This window comes from Salvia miltiorrhiza, chromosome 8 (genome assembly GCF_028751815.1).
Source record: "Salvia miltiorrhiza cultivar Shanhuang (shh) chromosome 8, IMPLAD_Smil_shh, whole genome shotgun sequence".
Taxonomy (NCBI): Eukaryota; Viridiplantae; Streptophyta; class Magnoliopsida; order Lamiales; family Lamiaceae; genus Salvia; species Salvia miltiorrhiza.
In genome coordinates, this window is record NC_080394.1 from 18400521 (window position 1) to 18415698 (window position 15178).

The 15178-nt window shown below is 31.8% G+C and overlaps 2 protein-coding genes across 2 annotated transcripts; both read left to right on the forward strand.

Moving 5' to 3' along the window:
* Window positions 1–7712: 7712 nt before the first annotated feature.
* Window positions 7713–9195, forward strand: LOC131001680 (WEB family protein At2g17940). The gene is made up of 3 exons (XM_057928246.1): window positions 7713–8051; window positions 8154–8625; window positions 8907–9195. The coding sequence occupies exons 1-3, from the start codon at window positions 7911–7913 to the stop codon at window positions 8930–8932; spliced, it is 639 nt and encodes a 212-aa protein (XP_057784229.1). The 5' UTR covers window positions 7713–7910; the 3' UTR covers window positions 8933–9195.
* Window positions 9196–11194: 1999 nt separating this feature from the next.
* LOC130998152 (uncharacterized) lies at window positions 11195–13114 on the forward strand. The gene is made up of 2 exons (XM_057923585.1): window positions 11195–11279; window positions 12540–13114. Exons 1-2 carry the CDS (start codon window positions 11195–11197, stop codon window positions 13112–13114), a joined length of 660 nt encoding a protein of 219 aa, XP_057779568.1.
* The last annotated feature ends 2064 nt before the right edge of the window (window positions 13115–15178 follow it).

A 15178-nucleotide genomic window follows, 5' to 3' on the forward strand; every position in this document is an offset into this window, starting at 1 on the left:
ATAGATGCACCTTAAATATACTTTATTAATTCTAAAAACTACTCCCTCCGTCCCACTGTATCTGAGACTCTTTCTATTTTGGGCGTTCCCACTGTAAGTGACACCTTTTCTTTTTGGGTAAAAGCTTTTCCCTTTAAACACCTTTTCACTTTTTCACCTACACACAAAATACACATTTCTTAATTCTCGTGCCCAAAAAAAAGGTCTCACTTACAGTGGGACGGAGGGAGTATGTTTTATTGACATTGAAAAATTTGGTGAGGAAACACAAGAAAAAAAAAAGTTCAACCCATGTAAATATGAAATTTTATCTACACCATACACATACAAAGTTCAATATAGCCACTATTTTTAGCTATAAATATTTTTTGAAATTAAAAAAAATATGTGATAAATGCAAACTAATATGCACAATATATTTTAAGTCTACCGATAATTATAATCATTTTAAATTATATCATATATATATATATATATATATATAATTATCTTGAATATAATAGGAAAATAGATTAGTCCTATGTGGCATCACCAAATTTTTGCTTTTCTATTTATCTTAATTTTCCAGGTATTTTTATATTTATTCATTCATGTTTATTTAATAACAATTTACTTATTTTTATCACTTCTAAAATCACACATTGATTTTTTACAAAACTCCATCAAATAATAAAATACTATAATGGAGATATTTCTATTAATCTCCCATTTAACAAGGAAACCAATCATAATTATGTTATAGTTACTTTAAATGTAATTTGGTTAATCAATTAATTTACTAGATAAATAGTTATATTTTTTATTGGAATTAATAATTTTACCAATTTAAATTTCAAGTAGCATTGTTTGTATGGAAATTTGATGTCCAAATAAATAGTTTTATTTTTTAGAATTTTAATTTGATCAATTATTAATTTAATACTCTCTCCGTCCACGAAAAAGAGTCATGTTTCCCCTCTTTTTTTGTCCACAAAAAAGAGTCATGTTTCACTTTTTTGACAAAATTGCCCTTATTTTACTTCACTATTTACTTTAGTTGCCATAGATGGCCCCACCATTAATATTTTTAAACACCTCAATTATGGAGACAATTATTCCTTAATTAAACCATTTTTCAGATTAATTAATACTGCCACCTACCTAATTATATTTGCTGAACTTTATCTTCCATTTCATCAAAACCCTAGAAATTTCCTAAGGTTGCGCCGCTCTTTGCGTCTCCTATCTCGGCCCACTTTTCTCCGGCGATTACCACTCCTGCCTCCGATTACTCATCGTCGCTCACTCCTACACGATGGATGATGTGCCATTTCTCAGTTCTCTCTGTAAATCCGGTGCTTCTACCGAAGAATCACCAGATCTGTTGCCATCTCCGATGAATCTTTGTAAATCCGGTGATTCTTCGTCTGAAAGCACCGTCTCGCCCCTTCTTCTTCACCCTAAAGCGTCGCCTCCCTCAAAGCAAACCTCCCTCAAATCGCAGCCTCCCGCATCCCTCTGAGCCCGAAACCCCAAATCGTCGCTTCCCTCTAAGCCTGAAACCCAAAATCGCCGCTTGCCTTAAATTGGCGCCTCCTTCTTCAAGGTGAAGAGCCACATGCCGGCGAAGGTGACAGCAGCGAGGGCTGCGGCCGCCGCGGTTCCCTCTCCGGCGTAGCCGCGCCTGAGCGCCGCTCCCCTGGCTTCATCTCTCTCTCTCCCCCGGCGCGATTCCCTGCCTCCACTGCCTCTGAGTTCAGCGTCGTCGTCCCCTCCACCTCCACCATAGCGCCATCGACCACCCCCTCGAGTTCCGGATTCTCTCTGGGTTTGGGATCTGATTAATTTTGGGTTTGTGAGAAATTTTAATTTTTGTTTTGTTAATTTGATTTTAGAAATTTTGAATTTCGATCTTGATTGGAATTTGGTTGTGGAATCTTATTTAGTGAATTTAGTTCTTGAATTTGTTGATTTTGGTCTTGAATTTCGTTCTTGGATATCTGAATTTGGTTCTTGAATTTGTTGATTTTAATGAATTTGTTCTTGAATTTTGTTCTGAAATTTGTTGATTTTTGTTGAATTGTGGTTCTGTAATTTTCGTTGAATTTGGTTCTGGAATATTGGTTTTAAATTATGAATTGTCATCAAAAGTTGATTGAGAATTAGGGACTTTAAAAGTTATATTAACACTACCCCTATAAATTTATTTCTCTCTCCACTTACACCTAGGGGTGAGCATTCGGATTTCGGATCGGATTTTTGTCTGATCCGATCCGATCCGAAAATCCGAAATTTTCCTAAAATTCAATCCGATCCGAACCGTATTATCCAAAAATCCGAATCCGAAAATCCGAAAAATTTCGGATAAAATCCGATCCGAACCGAAAAACCCGAAATGTGAAAAAAAAATTCGAAATGTCAAAAAAAAATCCGACAACCGAAAAAATCCGAAAAATCCGAAATAGATGTCAACCTAACATATTAGATAATTACAATCAAATTAAGGTCATAATTAACAAGCCATTAATTATAATCAACCAAAATGGGAGTATAGAGTTAGAATTTAGAAATATTTAACTATTTAAAAACTAATAATTATATATATTTATTTATAATATTATAATATTAATTATATTATAAATATAATTCGGATTTCGGATTTTTTTCGGATTTTTAAGGTGTCAATCCGATCCGATCCGAAAATCCGAAATTTGCTTAAAATTCAATCCGATCCGATCCGAAAATCCAAAAAATCCGAACCAAATTTTAAATTTCGGTTTGGTTCGGATCGGATATTCGGATTTCGGATATTTTGCTCACCCCTACTTACACCTACTTTAACAACTTTCTTAAAACCCGTGCCGAGTCCCAAATGAGACTCTTTTTCATGGACGGAGGGAGTAGTACTTATTTTTAATAAAGGACAAAAGAATGCAATTTTGAGATTAAAAAAAATTACTTGACCAATTTTCAATATGGAATAAAAGAAAAAAATGTAATTTTAAGATTAAAAAAATATATAAAAATGGAACAGATGAAGTACACGAAAAATATGTAATATTTCAATCCCTAACCATTCTTTATATCAAATTTATCAAATGAAAACTTGTAATAAAAATGACGTTTCTATTCTCCCACTTAACAAGGAAATCAATCATAATCATGCTATAGTTATTTAAAATATAATTTGGCTAAATAATTAATTGGACAAATAAATAGTTATATTTTTTAATTGTCAAATTAAACTTTACCAATTTTAATTTTCAAGTACTATTGTTTGTACCGAAATTTGATGACCAATTAATTAATTTTTTTATATAATTTTAATTTGACCAATTATTAAATTTAATACTTCTTTTTAATGAACGATAAAAGAATGCAATTTTGAGATAAAAACTAACTTGACTTCTTTTCAAAAGGTGTTATTTTGAGATTTAAAAAAAAATCATAAAAATGAGACAAATGAAGTACACGAAAAGTATGTAATATCTCTAAGTCCTAATTATTTTTTATATGACATTCATAATAATGAAAACTTATATAAAAATTATACTATTTCTATTCTCTCATTTAACAAGAAAATTAAGCATAATCATACTACAGTCACCTTAAATATTCAACAATTTTTCTTTCAGTGTGTTGATTTAAATTTAAAAATAATTCAACTCAATTTAAATGTCGCACTCTGGCATCAAAAAATAATTTTCTTTTATTTTAAGTATTTTTTTCTCGATGGTAGATTATTAATCACTACTTTGTTGTGTTTACATGCAATCTTGTTCCTTAATTATAGGGGGGAATCAAGAAAAAGATATATGAGATATAAAATTTTAAATATAATTATTAGATATGGATTAATAAAAACTAATTACTATGAATTACTAAACACAAATTATAATAATTAAATTTTAAATTATTATTAGTTAAGTTGTTAGAGTTTTGTTCGCTAGAGAGTTGATCATATGAGATGATTGAATATAATTTCACATTTGATGAAGCTCTTTCAAGCTTTAGACGAAATAATGCTTATAATTCAATTTTGATTTTTCGAGTTTTAGATGACATGTTGCTCTGCTCATAAGTAAGAGGTGGTATGTTAAGCTCTAGACGAGTTACTACAACTCAATTATAGTCCTTAAAGTTGAAATAAGATGATGCTGAGAATTCAATTATGATTCTTCAAGTTCCATACATCAACATGCGGTGCATCAATCATCTATCATAGTATACGTCAAATTTAATTTAACTTTTTTATTTCTTTTGTAAAACATCCAGTCCCACATCAACATTTTATAAAACTTCATCAAATGAAAACTTATACAAGAATATATTTTTGTTATTCCAACTAAAAAATAACATATTGACAAAATTAATTGAGATTAATACCCTTTCAAATATTGCGCCACTAATTTAATTTGGTCAAATGAAATTAATTAATGAAATAATTTCTATACAAATAATTTTTAACTTAATAAGTATAATATTAAATTTAATTAGTATAGTATAATACTAATTAAATGTATAGATTGTAAGGAAAATAATTTAAGTAAGTTTCATTTTGATCAAAATTCAAAATAACACTAAATCATCAATGTAATAAAATTAATAGCCATCATTTAATATAATAATTATGGGCTCTTAAAAATTCAAATCATATTTTCATATTTAAATAGTCTAAAACTAATTAAAAATTAGAAGAAATAGGAATAATATAAAACATAAAATATAACAAAAAATATATTTATATAAATGAATAAATAATTTGACACATAATTAAATAAATCTATATTAATATTTTAAATTCTGTTAACTTGAACCCATAATTGAATAATGTGATTAATTACTAATTTCTGAAATCGAGATGATTTGTAAATTATGAGTTTGCCATCATTTTTGTTTAATCGTTTCTAGTAAAGTAGCTAATTTTCGAATTTTTATTGAGAAGTTCGTCATGTAGAGAGTTTACGATCGAAAATCCTAAAACACATCATTTTAAAATTTTGAAGTTCGTTCCTAAATCCGATTTGTGCGTTGTGGTCCTGAGATGAACTTAACATTGGATACAAAATTAGTAATTGTAAATCATGGTAGAAATGAACTGTTAAAATGTGAAATCGGTTCGAAACGGATGCATTTTTAAACCTCTCCACTTGCCACATTTACTATGTATTTTACGGCAACCGTCTATTAAGTACAAGTGGCGGATCCAGAATTTTTAAATTGGGGGTGCAAAAAATAATCTTATAAACACTGGTGGAGCTAGGATTTTTTTGAGGGGGCTGAACTTTTACGGGGGTTCCGCCCCCGGATTTTTTTTTTGAGGCCTTCAATACATTTTAGATATTTTTTTTACTAAAATATAAATATAATAGTAATAACTCTGCATTCCAAATGCAAAATGTGTACTTGCAACTTTTTTGTTTAATTAAGAATTGAGGTAATTGATTGATTAAATGATGGGCTTGATCAAAAGAATGAAAAAGAAAGAGATGATGAGCTATCTTTTTAGTTGGGCCAATGGAATTTAGGATTTTAAAAACTGAAATTTTCTTTTATTTTGGATTAAAACTTTTAATTGGGGGTGCAAAAACTAAATCTAAAAATAATTTATGTATGAGTATTAATACTACTAATTTTTTTTTTTGGGGGATGCAGCTGCACCCCCATGTTCCTAGCTGCATCAGCCACTGTTAAGTACATCAAGTACTTAGCCATGTACATCTATATATCTATATATCATATAAAAGATCAGTTTAACGGTAAATTTTTACCGCCAAAATTTCTTTCTCCCATTATCTTCTCCATTTAACCACCCATTATTCTCTCCTAATTTAACTAACTAATTTCAAATTATCCGTCATCACATCTTCTCCCTCTCTCTCTATTTTAGTCTTTTTTTCCTTTTCGATTTTTCAACTTTGTTTCTCTTTTTTCTTCAAAATTCTTTTCGCTTTTAATTTTTCATTTTTCAAAAATTCGTGCACTTTGATTATTATTAACAAAACTTCAATACACATACCAAATTAAAGATCATATCAATATCAAGATCATGACAATAACTTTAAGATAATAAAGACATTGAAATTTAAAGTTTCAAACTAAATTATTTGTTTCTCTCTCATCTCTCTATTTTACTTATTTTTCTTAAATGATCTATTTTCATTTTATAATAATAATATGTAACACTAAATTTATCAAATAATTTTTAATTATTTAATAATTATAATTATCATCACACTATATAAAATTGAAAATTTATTTTTTTCAAATTTGAGTTTTTATTGAGTAATTGATGCTGATTATTGTATTTTAATTTTAAAATATATTTAACATTTGTTTATATTTTGATAATCTTTAATATTAATATTTATTTATTTAAACATGTCGTTTCATTTCGTACTTGCCGTGCATCGCACGGACGGGCATACTAGTATTGTTTAAATGTGCAGTTGAGTGGGGATTTGGATGGCGAAATGAGAAGCTTCATAGGAGAGTTATATGTATAGTTCTATACATATAACTTAGTTTGATACTAATTTCCTTCAGGATCACTTGCACCTTTTTGTTGAGATATTATTATTAATACTCATTTTTTGTAATAACTAAAACCATTCACTATGCTTCCGTTACTTCAATACTTCATATATATATATATATATATAGGGAAGGACGTTGAAAACAACTATTAGAATATAAATTAAGAATAGATTTACAGATCTACCAATAATCTAACGGTTAAGATTTAATCTTAGAAAATCGTATGTAAATGTATTAATTTTATGTAGAACACGTATGTCGACTTCGTTGTGTAAATGTCTGAATTTCAAAAATTAAAAAAATTTGTTATCTTTGAGATTCGAACTCATGATCATGAATTCATCCAACAATGGTATGAATTAATCGTAGATCTTGATGATCTAATGACTGAAAATGGTTCATATTTTATAGTTTAATAGTTGTTTTATTTTACAATGAAAAAATATACGAATAATCTGGAGGAAATAAAATAACAAATAAATAAAAATATTTAAAAAGTTATTTCCATAAATAGCAAGGTGATTTGACGGAAAATAATACTATTATTCCTGAAAATGGATCTCCTTATATATATAGAGAGAGAGAGATAAATTAGACGGTGGATTTTTTTTTTATCAATTTCAATTTTACCCCTTTAATTAACTTTATTCACACTCTTCTATTTTTATATATATAAAGATAATATTTTTTACCACAACATAAACGGCTCCATTTAAATTCGTCTCCTAATTAAAATCTCAACATCACAAAATCAACAAGCAAGTTCACAACACGCATATATATAAATTTGTGTATAAGGTGTGAAGATGTAATTGTGGGATATGTTCTTGACAATAGAATAACAAAATTGGGTTCCACCAGAAAGGAGATAAATCCACATCAATAAAATACCATTTTTAGTATTCTTGATTCAAACCCTTCCACTCAAACCAAAATTGACACCACATACAACCAAGTTACACTACTTATAGTATTACTTCAATAAATACACACAAGATCGTTACAATAATATTATTTCAAATTCTGATAGGATATATTTAAAAACTAATTAAGAAAGGCCAACCACCACGCCCACATAAAACCCATCAGCATCAATTAACAGAAATGTCTAGTGAAGTGGACGCCAAGAAACTAAACAAACTCCTCTATGATATCATTTCTTCTTTATTTAACTTCCATTTAATCAAAACCAAATACTTATCTTTTCCTACCACCTCCACAACTGAGCTAACTTAGGTAAATTTATATTCTTGTTCCACCCACATACATATATATAAGTAGTCGAGAATTTAAACATAATCATCATCACCTCTAATATTACTTCATCATCGATAGCACAATTAATAGTAATATTATATATAAGTAATAAATTTTCCGGTGTGACGGAAGTTGAGATGCAAAGAGAAGAAGGGGTGGTGATGAGAGGGCGAGTCGAGATCGACACTCGACAGCCGTTTCGGTCCGTGAGAGAGGCCGTGATGTTGTTCGGGGAGAAAGTGCTCGCCGGAGAAGTCTACGGCAACAAACTCAAAGAGGTAAATGTGTATTTTTCTATAATTAATAAGCTTATGTCAATCTCATAAAATTGTATGTGCATATATTATATGATTCAATTTCATCAAATTATACTAAATTAGATGCAAGACAAAGCAAAAAACCAGCCATCAAAGCTGGGAGCAGTGACAGCAGAGCTAGAAGAGACCAAAGAAAGCCTAATAAAAGCAAAAGAAGAAGGAAATCTCATGGCTCACTGCTTAGACTCACTTAGGCAAGAACTGGAACAGACCAAAAAAGAGCTGCGGCAGCTCAAAACAAGAGAAACCCTAGCACACATTCTTGATGAACCAGAGGTTGAAGAGATCAAATTCGTCGAAAACACGAAGAATATCGTGGAGATGATCAGCACCCCAGAGAAGCATGAAGAAGGGAAGATTGAGTTTCAGAAAAAGAGATCAGTCAAGTTTGCTAGTCCACTGCTAACAAAGATGATGGATGGCATTAATGGTGAGGGCGAAGAATCGAAGAAGGCGAAGAAGACGAAGAAGAAGCCTTTGGTTCCATTGATTGGAGGGTTGTTCTTGAAAAAGATCAAGAAAGGAGCTAAACAGAGTGAATCTTGATTTTTTCCTTGCTACTTTCTTTTGCTTCGTTCAAAAGAGTTATTTTGGAATGTTTTGCATGAACATGGAAGGATTTTACTTTTTTTAGAGATTACTCAAAATGTTCTTTGTAAGTAAATGAGATATATATAAATCTCTTGAGTCCTCCTTAATTTTTCAAGTTGTTACTATTAATTAAATTGGTTATTGGAGATTTTTTTGTCATTTGCGTTAATAGATTGATTTTGAATTTTTTTATGATAAATCTGATCATGAAGCCATATGATACAGAAGGGCGACCTAGAGTCGGTGGTTAGGGTGGTAGCGCAGGCGACGACGAGTCACTACTGACATTTGATGGAGGGGGCGAAGGAGGGAGGCAGACGGCGGCAACTGCGGCTTCGATTGATGTAGCTACCGATTGGAAAGCTTGGCAAATGGAGGAGTGATACTATGGTTATAAGTAAACGATATTATTGTTATATGTAAATGATATTATTACTACATGGGAATGACACTATTTATCTTAATAAATGATATTGTACTTCATTCATGTAAATGATACTATGCTTACGGAGTACTATTTTTTTCCTAAAAAAAAATAATACTAGTATTTTTTTAATGCCATTTTGCTTAAGTAAAGGTTAATTCTACCCATAAAAATAATAATGTATTAATTATAAACGTTCCAATCGCCAAAGACCTCCCCAAAATCGAAGTTAGCGAGCTCACAACGGGCGAATACTTTACTTCTCCACATTCCCAAGCATTAAATTGTTCATTTAAATGCTTCTCAAACACCAATCTTCATGCATTAATTGCTCATTCATTACAACTTGATCAAAATAAACAATCAAATACATTAAATTTATGTGCTCGAGGCGTAAATTTCAAATTAAATTTCAATAATTCACATCGGAACGACCATAATTATTTATGGTTTTACCATAACTAAAATTTCCAATAAATTCGATTTGAACTGAAAATTTCAAAAAGGCGATCTAATGTATATCATACTCCCTCTGTCCCATTATTTATGGCACGTGCCTTTTTGACACGGAGATTAAGAAGAATAAAATTAAAATAAAAGTGTGTATGTCCCATATGTTTAGTAATGAGTTTAAGGGATAATTTATTATTGTTATTACTTGCAAATAAGATACTTTTAAAAATTCTTTTAATTCCCCAATAACAAAATCAAACAAAAATTATGGAACTAAAATGTTGAAAATAAATGCAGAAATCTCTTGTTCTTGCAAAAATGAGGGAGAGGCTGGGGGTCGAGGCGGCGCATGGTTTGGGGAGGCGAATGAGGCAGCAACGAATGGCAGTGAGAGAGAGGTGGCGGGTCGATGGGGCACAGTATTTGATGAGGCGAAAGAGGCGGCGAGAGGGAGCGACATATGACGGAGGTGGGCGGGAAGGGAGATAGATGAGAAAAGAAGGTAATGGTGGTGGTGGTGGTGAGGAAGGCGGAAGGGGGGGGGCAGGGGAGTACTGGGTAGGGAAATAATCAAATCAGATAGAAAAAGAGAATAATAATGAATTAATGAAGAATTTTAATTAAGCCCTAACTATGGTCCAAAAGGGAAATATGTCATATTACTTGGAACGGCCCAAAAAAGGATACAGGACGAACCAATTATTTTTTATTTTTAAAAAAATATACCAATTCGAACCGAAGATTTTAAATTTTAACAAAACTCAATCCAATTCAAATAGAAAAATCTAAAAATATGAATCAAATTTTAAATTTTAATTTGGTTCGAATTTTAGGTATTTTGCTCACCTTTAGAAAGCATCTTATGGTTATATGTCGTTCCATTATATAAAAAGAGGGTTTACGTATGTACTTATAGCTCGTGTCTCGAATTGGATCTTACAAAAACTTTATAAGTCGAGTCTATGGTACTGAATTTTTCTTAATTATGTGTTTGACCTCTCGTGTTTGAACTGCAGACATTAAACATGAGCAAGGTGGACCTAATTTACACGTCAAATAGCAGCTACAGCTACGGCTACACCTAGAAGTGTTAAGAATAAAAAGAAAATATCTATAACATCAAATTTTATACATTAAAGTTTGTATAATATACAAGGACGAGAATGAAAGTCAAACCGCCTACTTGTAAAACAATTATTGAATGGACTAAAAGATTTCATTAGTCGGGGCCCTTAAGAAAATGTTCGAGCCCATAATTCATCGTTTGCATGGACTAGTCTACTAGTAGGAAGATATCTTTTGGCGGCTGGGATTGCCCGGCGTTTAGGCGATGGAGCTAGAATTCGTGTGGGTCTTGATGCGTGGTTACCTGATGGCAAAGGCACTTTTTACACTGCTCGAGTTCCGACGGGAAAGGAAGCTACTTATGTGAAAAAACTGCTGTCGGAGGATTCTTATGATTGGGATATGGAGAAGGTGGCCGAGATGCTTATGCCTAGTGATGCTTGGAAGTTGACAGCCTAGATTCATCTGGACCCGGATGTGCGAGACACGGCCTTTTGGCCTTATGGCAAGGAAAATTCTTACTCGATCAAATCTGGTTATTTTTTGGCGGAGGCTATCAATCGTAGAAGCGATGCTTTCTCGGCTTCTACCAATAACAGCATATGGAGCTGGATTTGGGGTTTGGAAGTCTTACCTAAAGTTAAACTTTTCATGTGGTAATGTGATTTAAGCCTAATTGTTCTTATTTTGGGGGTTTGTTTGTGCTATTATGAGCTTATTTGTTCTGGAATCTGGTGCATTTATGAGTCTGTTGATGTTTTGCAGGAGATTCTGATAAAATAGGAGGAAGAATGCTATGTTGGAGATTTGGATAAGAAATTATTTATTTGGGCTCAAAGTGGTGCCCAGCGCTGATTATCACTCGCTATCACTGACAAGGCCGCAGCGCTAACAATCCCTCGCCAGCGCTGACAACACTCCCCAGAGCGGTCAAAGCAGCCAGAGCTGACCAAACTCCACATAGTTGAATTTCATTCGCCAGAATAGATTTCCATAGCTAGAGCTTAATTCCAGAGCTTAGCCAGAGCTCACTGTATCCAGAGCTGACAATCCCTAGCCAGAGCTGACCGCATCCAGAGCTGGCAATCACGCGCAAGGTTGTCAGCACTGCTCCAGAGCTGGCAATTACTCGCCAGCACTGCCGTGACTTGCCGAGCACTTTTTCCCAACCTGCACTCTCCTGTGCGCGCACGACTCTCTTTTAGGCCCAGTTTTGCTGGGCCCTTGTGTTTTCATTAGGGTTGATGAAAGGCAGTCTATAAAAAGGCCTTAACTACGCTTAATATGATCATCTCAGCCTCCGGCACCAAAAACAGTTTAGGGTTTTTCTAGTCTTCAAAGTTCTTTAAGTTTTTCAAGATTTTGTTTTAGTTAGCTTTCAATTTCCGTTTTGCTTTAATTTTCTGTTTCGAAGTTGTGATCAGTGACAGTGATTACATTCTCGCGACGTTATTGGTATTTCTTATTTACGTTAATCTCTTTGAATCTGCATGCATTATGTTTCGTTTTCAATTTGCAATTTCCTTTATGTTAAATTAGATTAGAATTTTTTATTTACAGTTATTTAAATTCTTAGCGTAATAGCTTTTAATTCCTAGTAGCCTTTACTTTGCGCTTTTAATTCTGCCTAGGGTTTAATAGTTTATTAAGTTGAGTTTTCAATTCAAAGCATTAGTTTAGTTATAATAATCAAAGTTAAAATTTACTGCTTTCGTTGTGATACAATTAGGAGCCCTGTTGAATCTTCCTTGAGAGACGACTTGGGTTAGCTTACACACTACAATAGATCTCGTACGATTACGAGTCAATCTAGCATAGTGTTTAGTCATAATGCTTGGCTGGTGCACTCCCGATGAAGTTAGCTCTCTGAGGACGTTCGTTTGACGTTGACCCTTTTTGCCGGGGATGTGGTGAAGCCAGCGAAACTATTGAGCACGCGTTGAAGGACTTTAAGTGGACCGCGTTCCTGTGGAAAGCTCCGCCTCTCCGACTTGCTCCAATCGATGAACAAGATTTATGTGATCTATCATTTTGGTTCGACAAGATACGTCTATCCCCACATAGAGAAAGCCATGGTATGTTCGCCACTATCGCCTGGTCTGTATGGTATGCTAGGAATTTGCTGCTCTTTCAAGATAAAGAACTATCCCATATGGACTGCCTTAATATTACACAACGAGCTATGTGGAATAAAAATACGAGTCTGGAACGAGCTCATGCAGACCCATCACCTACCAGCTTTAGATGCAGTCGGAGGGGGCAAGTCAAGATATGGTGTGATGCAGCGATTTACATACTAGTTGGAATGGGGTTTGGTGCCATTCTAAAGGACGGCGATGGAAATCTGTTGGGAAGCTGTTATGGATTCATTCCGGGCGTGTTTGATGTAGTAGAGGCGGAAGCAAAGACGGTCCTTGACGGCTGTCGTTTTTGTGTGGAGAACAACTTGGGGGATGTTATTATCAAGACCGACAGCCAGATCCTCTATTGATTGCTTAAGAAATGCGAGCCAGACCTTTCTTACTTGGGCAAAACATTGATTGAGATACACACCGTCGCTGCCTTGCTTCACCATCATGATTTTTGCTTCACCAACATTAATTGTACGTAGTCACCTAAATAATTGTTGACTTCATTCAAATTTAAAATATGGCCATTTTCTAGTTTATGACAAAACTTTTAAATATTGACATAAAAAATATAATATTTATAATTTGTGTAATTTATAATATATATATATATATATATATATATATATATATATATATACCATGAAATAAGCACAAGAAAAAATAAGATGCGCAAACCCAAGTAAAATAAACAAACAAACAAAAACACAAAATTTACGTGATTGATCTATTTGTTTATGCTTTAAAGTTTATGATGAAAGTTGTTACGGATAGTAAATTGGTGAAAAATGCTCTTGTATTGAATGGAAGTGATAGCTCTGAGCTTGTTGCGGCCCATAGTTGCAAGCAGCTGCTCACAAGTTTGGATTATGGTAATGTTCTTTATGCTAGAAGAGATAAGATTGTTGCGGCTCATAGGCTTGCTATAAGCGCTTGTGCTATTATGGATACGCATGTTTGGGATGAACCTCCAATCACAGTGGCGGAGCCAGGATTTTGGATTCGGGGGTGCGCCAAACAATATAATATTAACAAAATCATAAACATAAATAAAAATAAACATTACTGCTTCAAAATAATAATTACTTTTTATTACGACAATAATTACTTTTTATTACAACAACAATTACAATATATGTAATAATTTTGAAAATTTATATTTGTGCACAACAATAATTACGTTTTATTATGATAATATTTACTTGATCAAATAAATAAAAATACAAATTCTCATTAATAAAAATAACAGTTATCTTGAACAAATTTAATAATTTAGAAATATTATATTTTATCATATCGGTAGTTACTTTTCCTCACAACAATGATCACTTGAATAATTATTTGATTATTATTTTTATTTATTTCTACGTTATTCAAAGTAATTATTATTATCATGAAAAATAATTATTGACATGAAGAAATGTAGTGTTTTTGAAACATTACATGTCAATAATTATTTTTTCTTATAATAATAATTATTTGACCCAATAACTAAAATTAAAAATTATCATGAATAAAAATAACTATTATTGTGAACAAATGTAGAAACATTACATTTCATTGTAACAATAAACTTTTTTTTTATTACGACAATAATTACTTGACCAAATAGCTAAAGATAAAAGTTCTAACGAATGAAAATAACATTACTTTTCTTTACATCTATAATTATTTTTACTTATAAAAATAATTATTTAAGCAAATAACTAAATTTAATATTTTTTATGAATAAAAATAAACATTATTGTGAAGAAATGTAATGTTTTTTGAAACATTACATTTCTTTATAATAATGGCAAAAAAATACACGAACTTTGAAAAAAGTTGTAATTTTCACAAAACTTTCAATTAAGCCATAAAATACATGAATTTATATTTTTGTTGTAATTTTCACCTGAGTTTGACTTTCGGCAAAATTGGAGCTTAGTTGGCAGTCGGAAATTCACCTGATGTTGGTCTAACTTATGATGATGAGGAGTATTTAGAAACTCGGAGATTTAAGAAGGCAAAAATTAATATATTTGACTTAATTTCGACTGTCAATTAAGCTCTAATTAGTCAAACTTGGATGGAAATTGCAATAAAAATATAAATTCATGTATTTTTTTGACTACAATCCCTAATAATAATGACAATATATGTAATAGTTTTGAAAAATTACATTTATTTGATCAAATAAATAAAAATATAAATTCTCATTAACAAAAGTAATAATTATTGTGAACAAATATACTTGATAAAATTGACAAACAAAAATTCATCCCCAAAAATCAAAACAACACAACACAACCACAATAATTTCTCGATCAAATAAAAAAAATATGCGAACAATACAGAAATCCCCAAGTGATCCTATGCGAACAAAATTGTCGATGCAGCTCCCTTTAAGACTAACAAGAAAATAGTTGCATTGAAAAATTAAGAAG

Excerpts from the sequence above, each read along its gene's own strand:
- LOC131001680 (XM_057928246.1), top strand. The coding sequence starts at position 7,911 with ATGCAAAGAGAAGAAGGGGTGGTGATGAGAGGGCGAGTCGAGATCGAC. Across the intron at positions 8,052-8,153 it reads ACGGCAACAAACTCAAAGAG|ATGCAAGACAAAGCAAAAAA; the intron begins GTAAATGTGTAT and ends ATACTAAATTAG. Across the intron at positions 8,626-8,906 it reads CAAGAAAGGAGCTAAACAGA|AAGGGCGACCTAGAGTCGGT; the intron begins GTGAATCTTGAT and ends CATATGATACAG.
- LOC130998152 (XM_057923585.1), top strand. The coding sequence starts at position 11,195 with ATGCTTTCTCGGCTTCTACCAATAACAGCATATGGAGCTGGATTTGGG. Across the intron at positions 11,280-12,539 it reads AAAGTTAAACTTTTCATGTG|CCAGCGAAACTATTGAGCAC; the intron begins GTAATGTGATTT and ends GATGTGGTGAAG.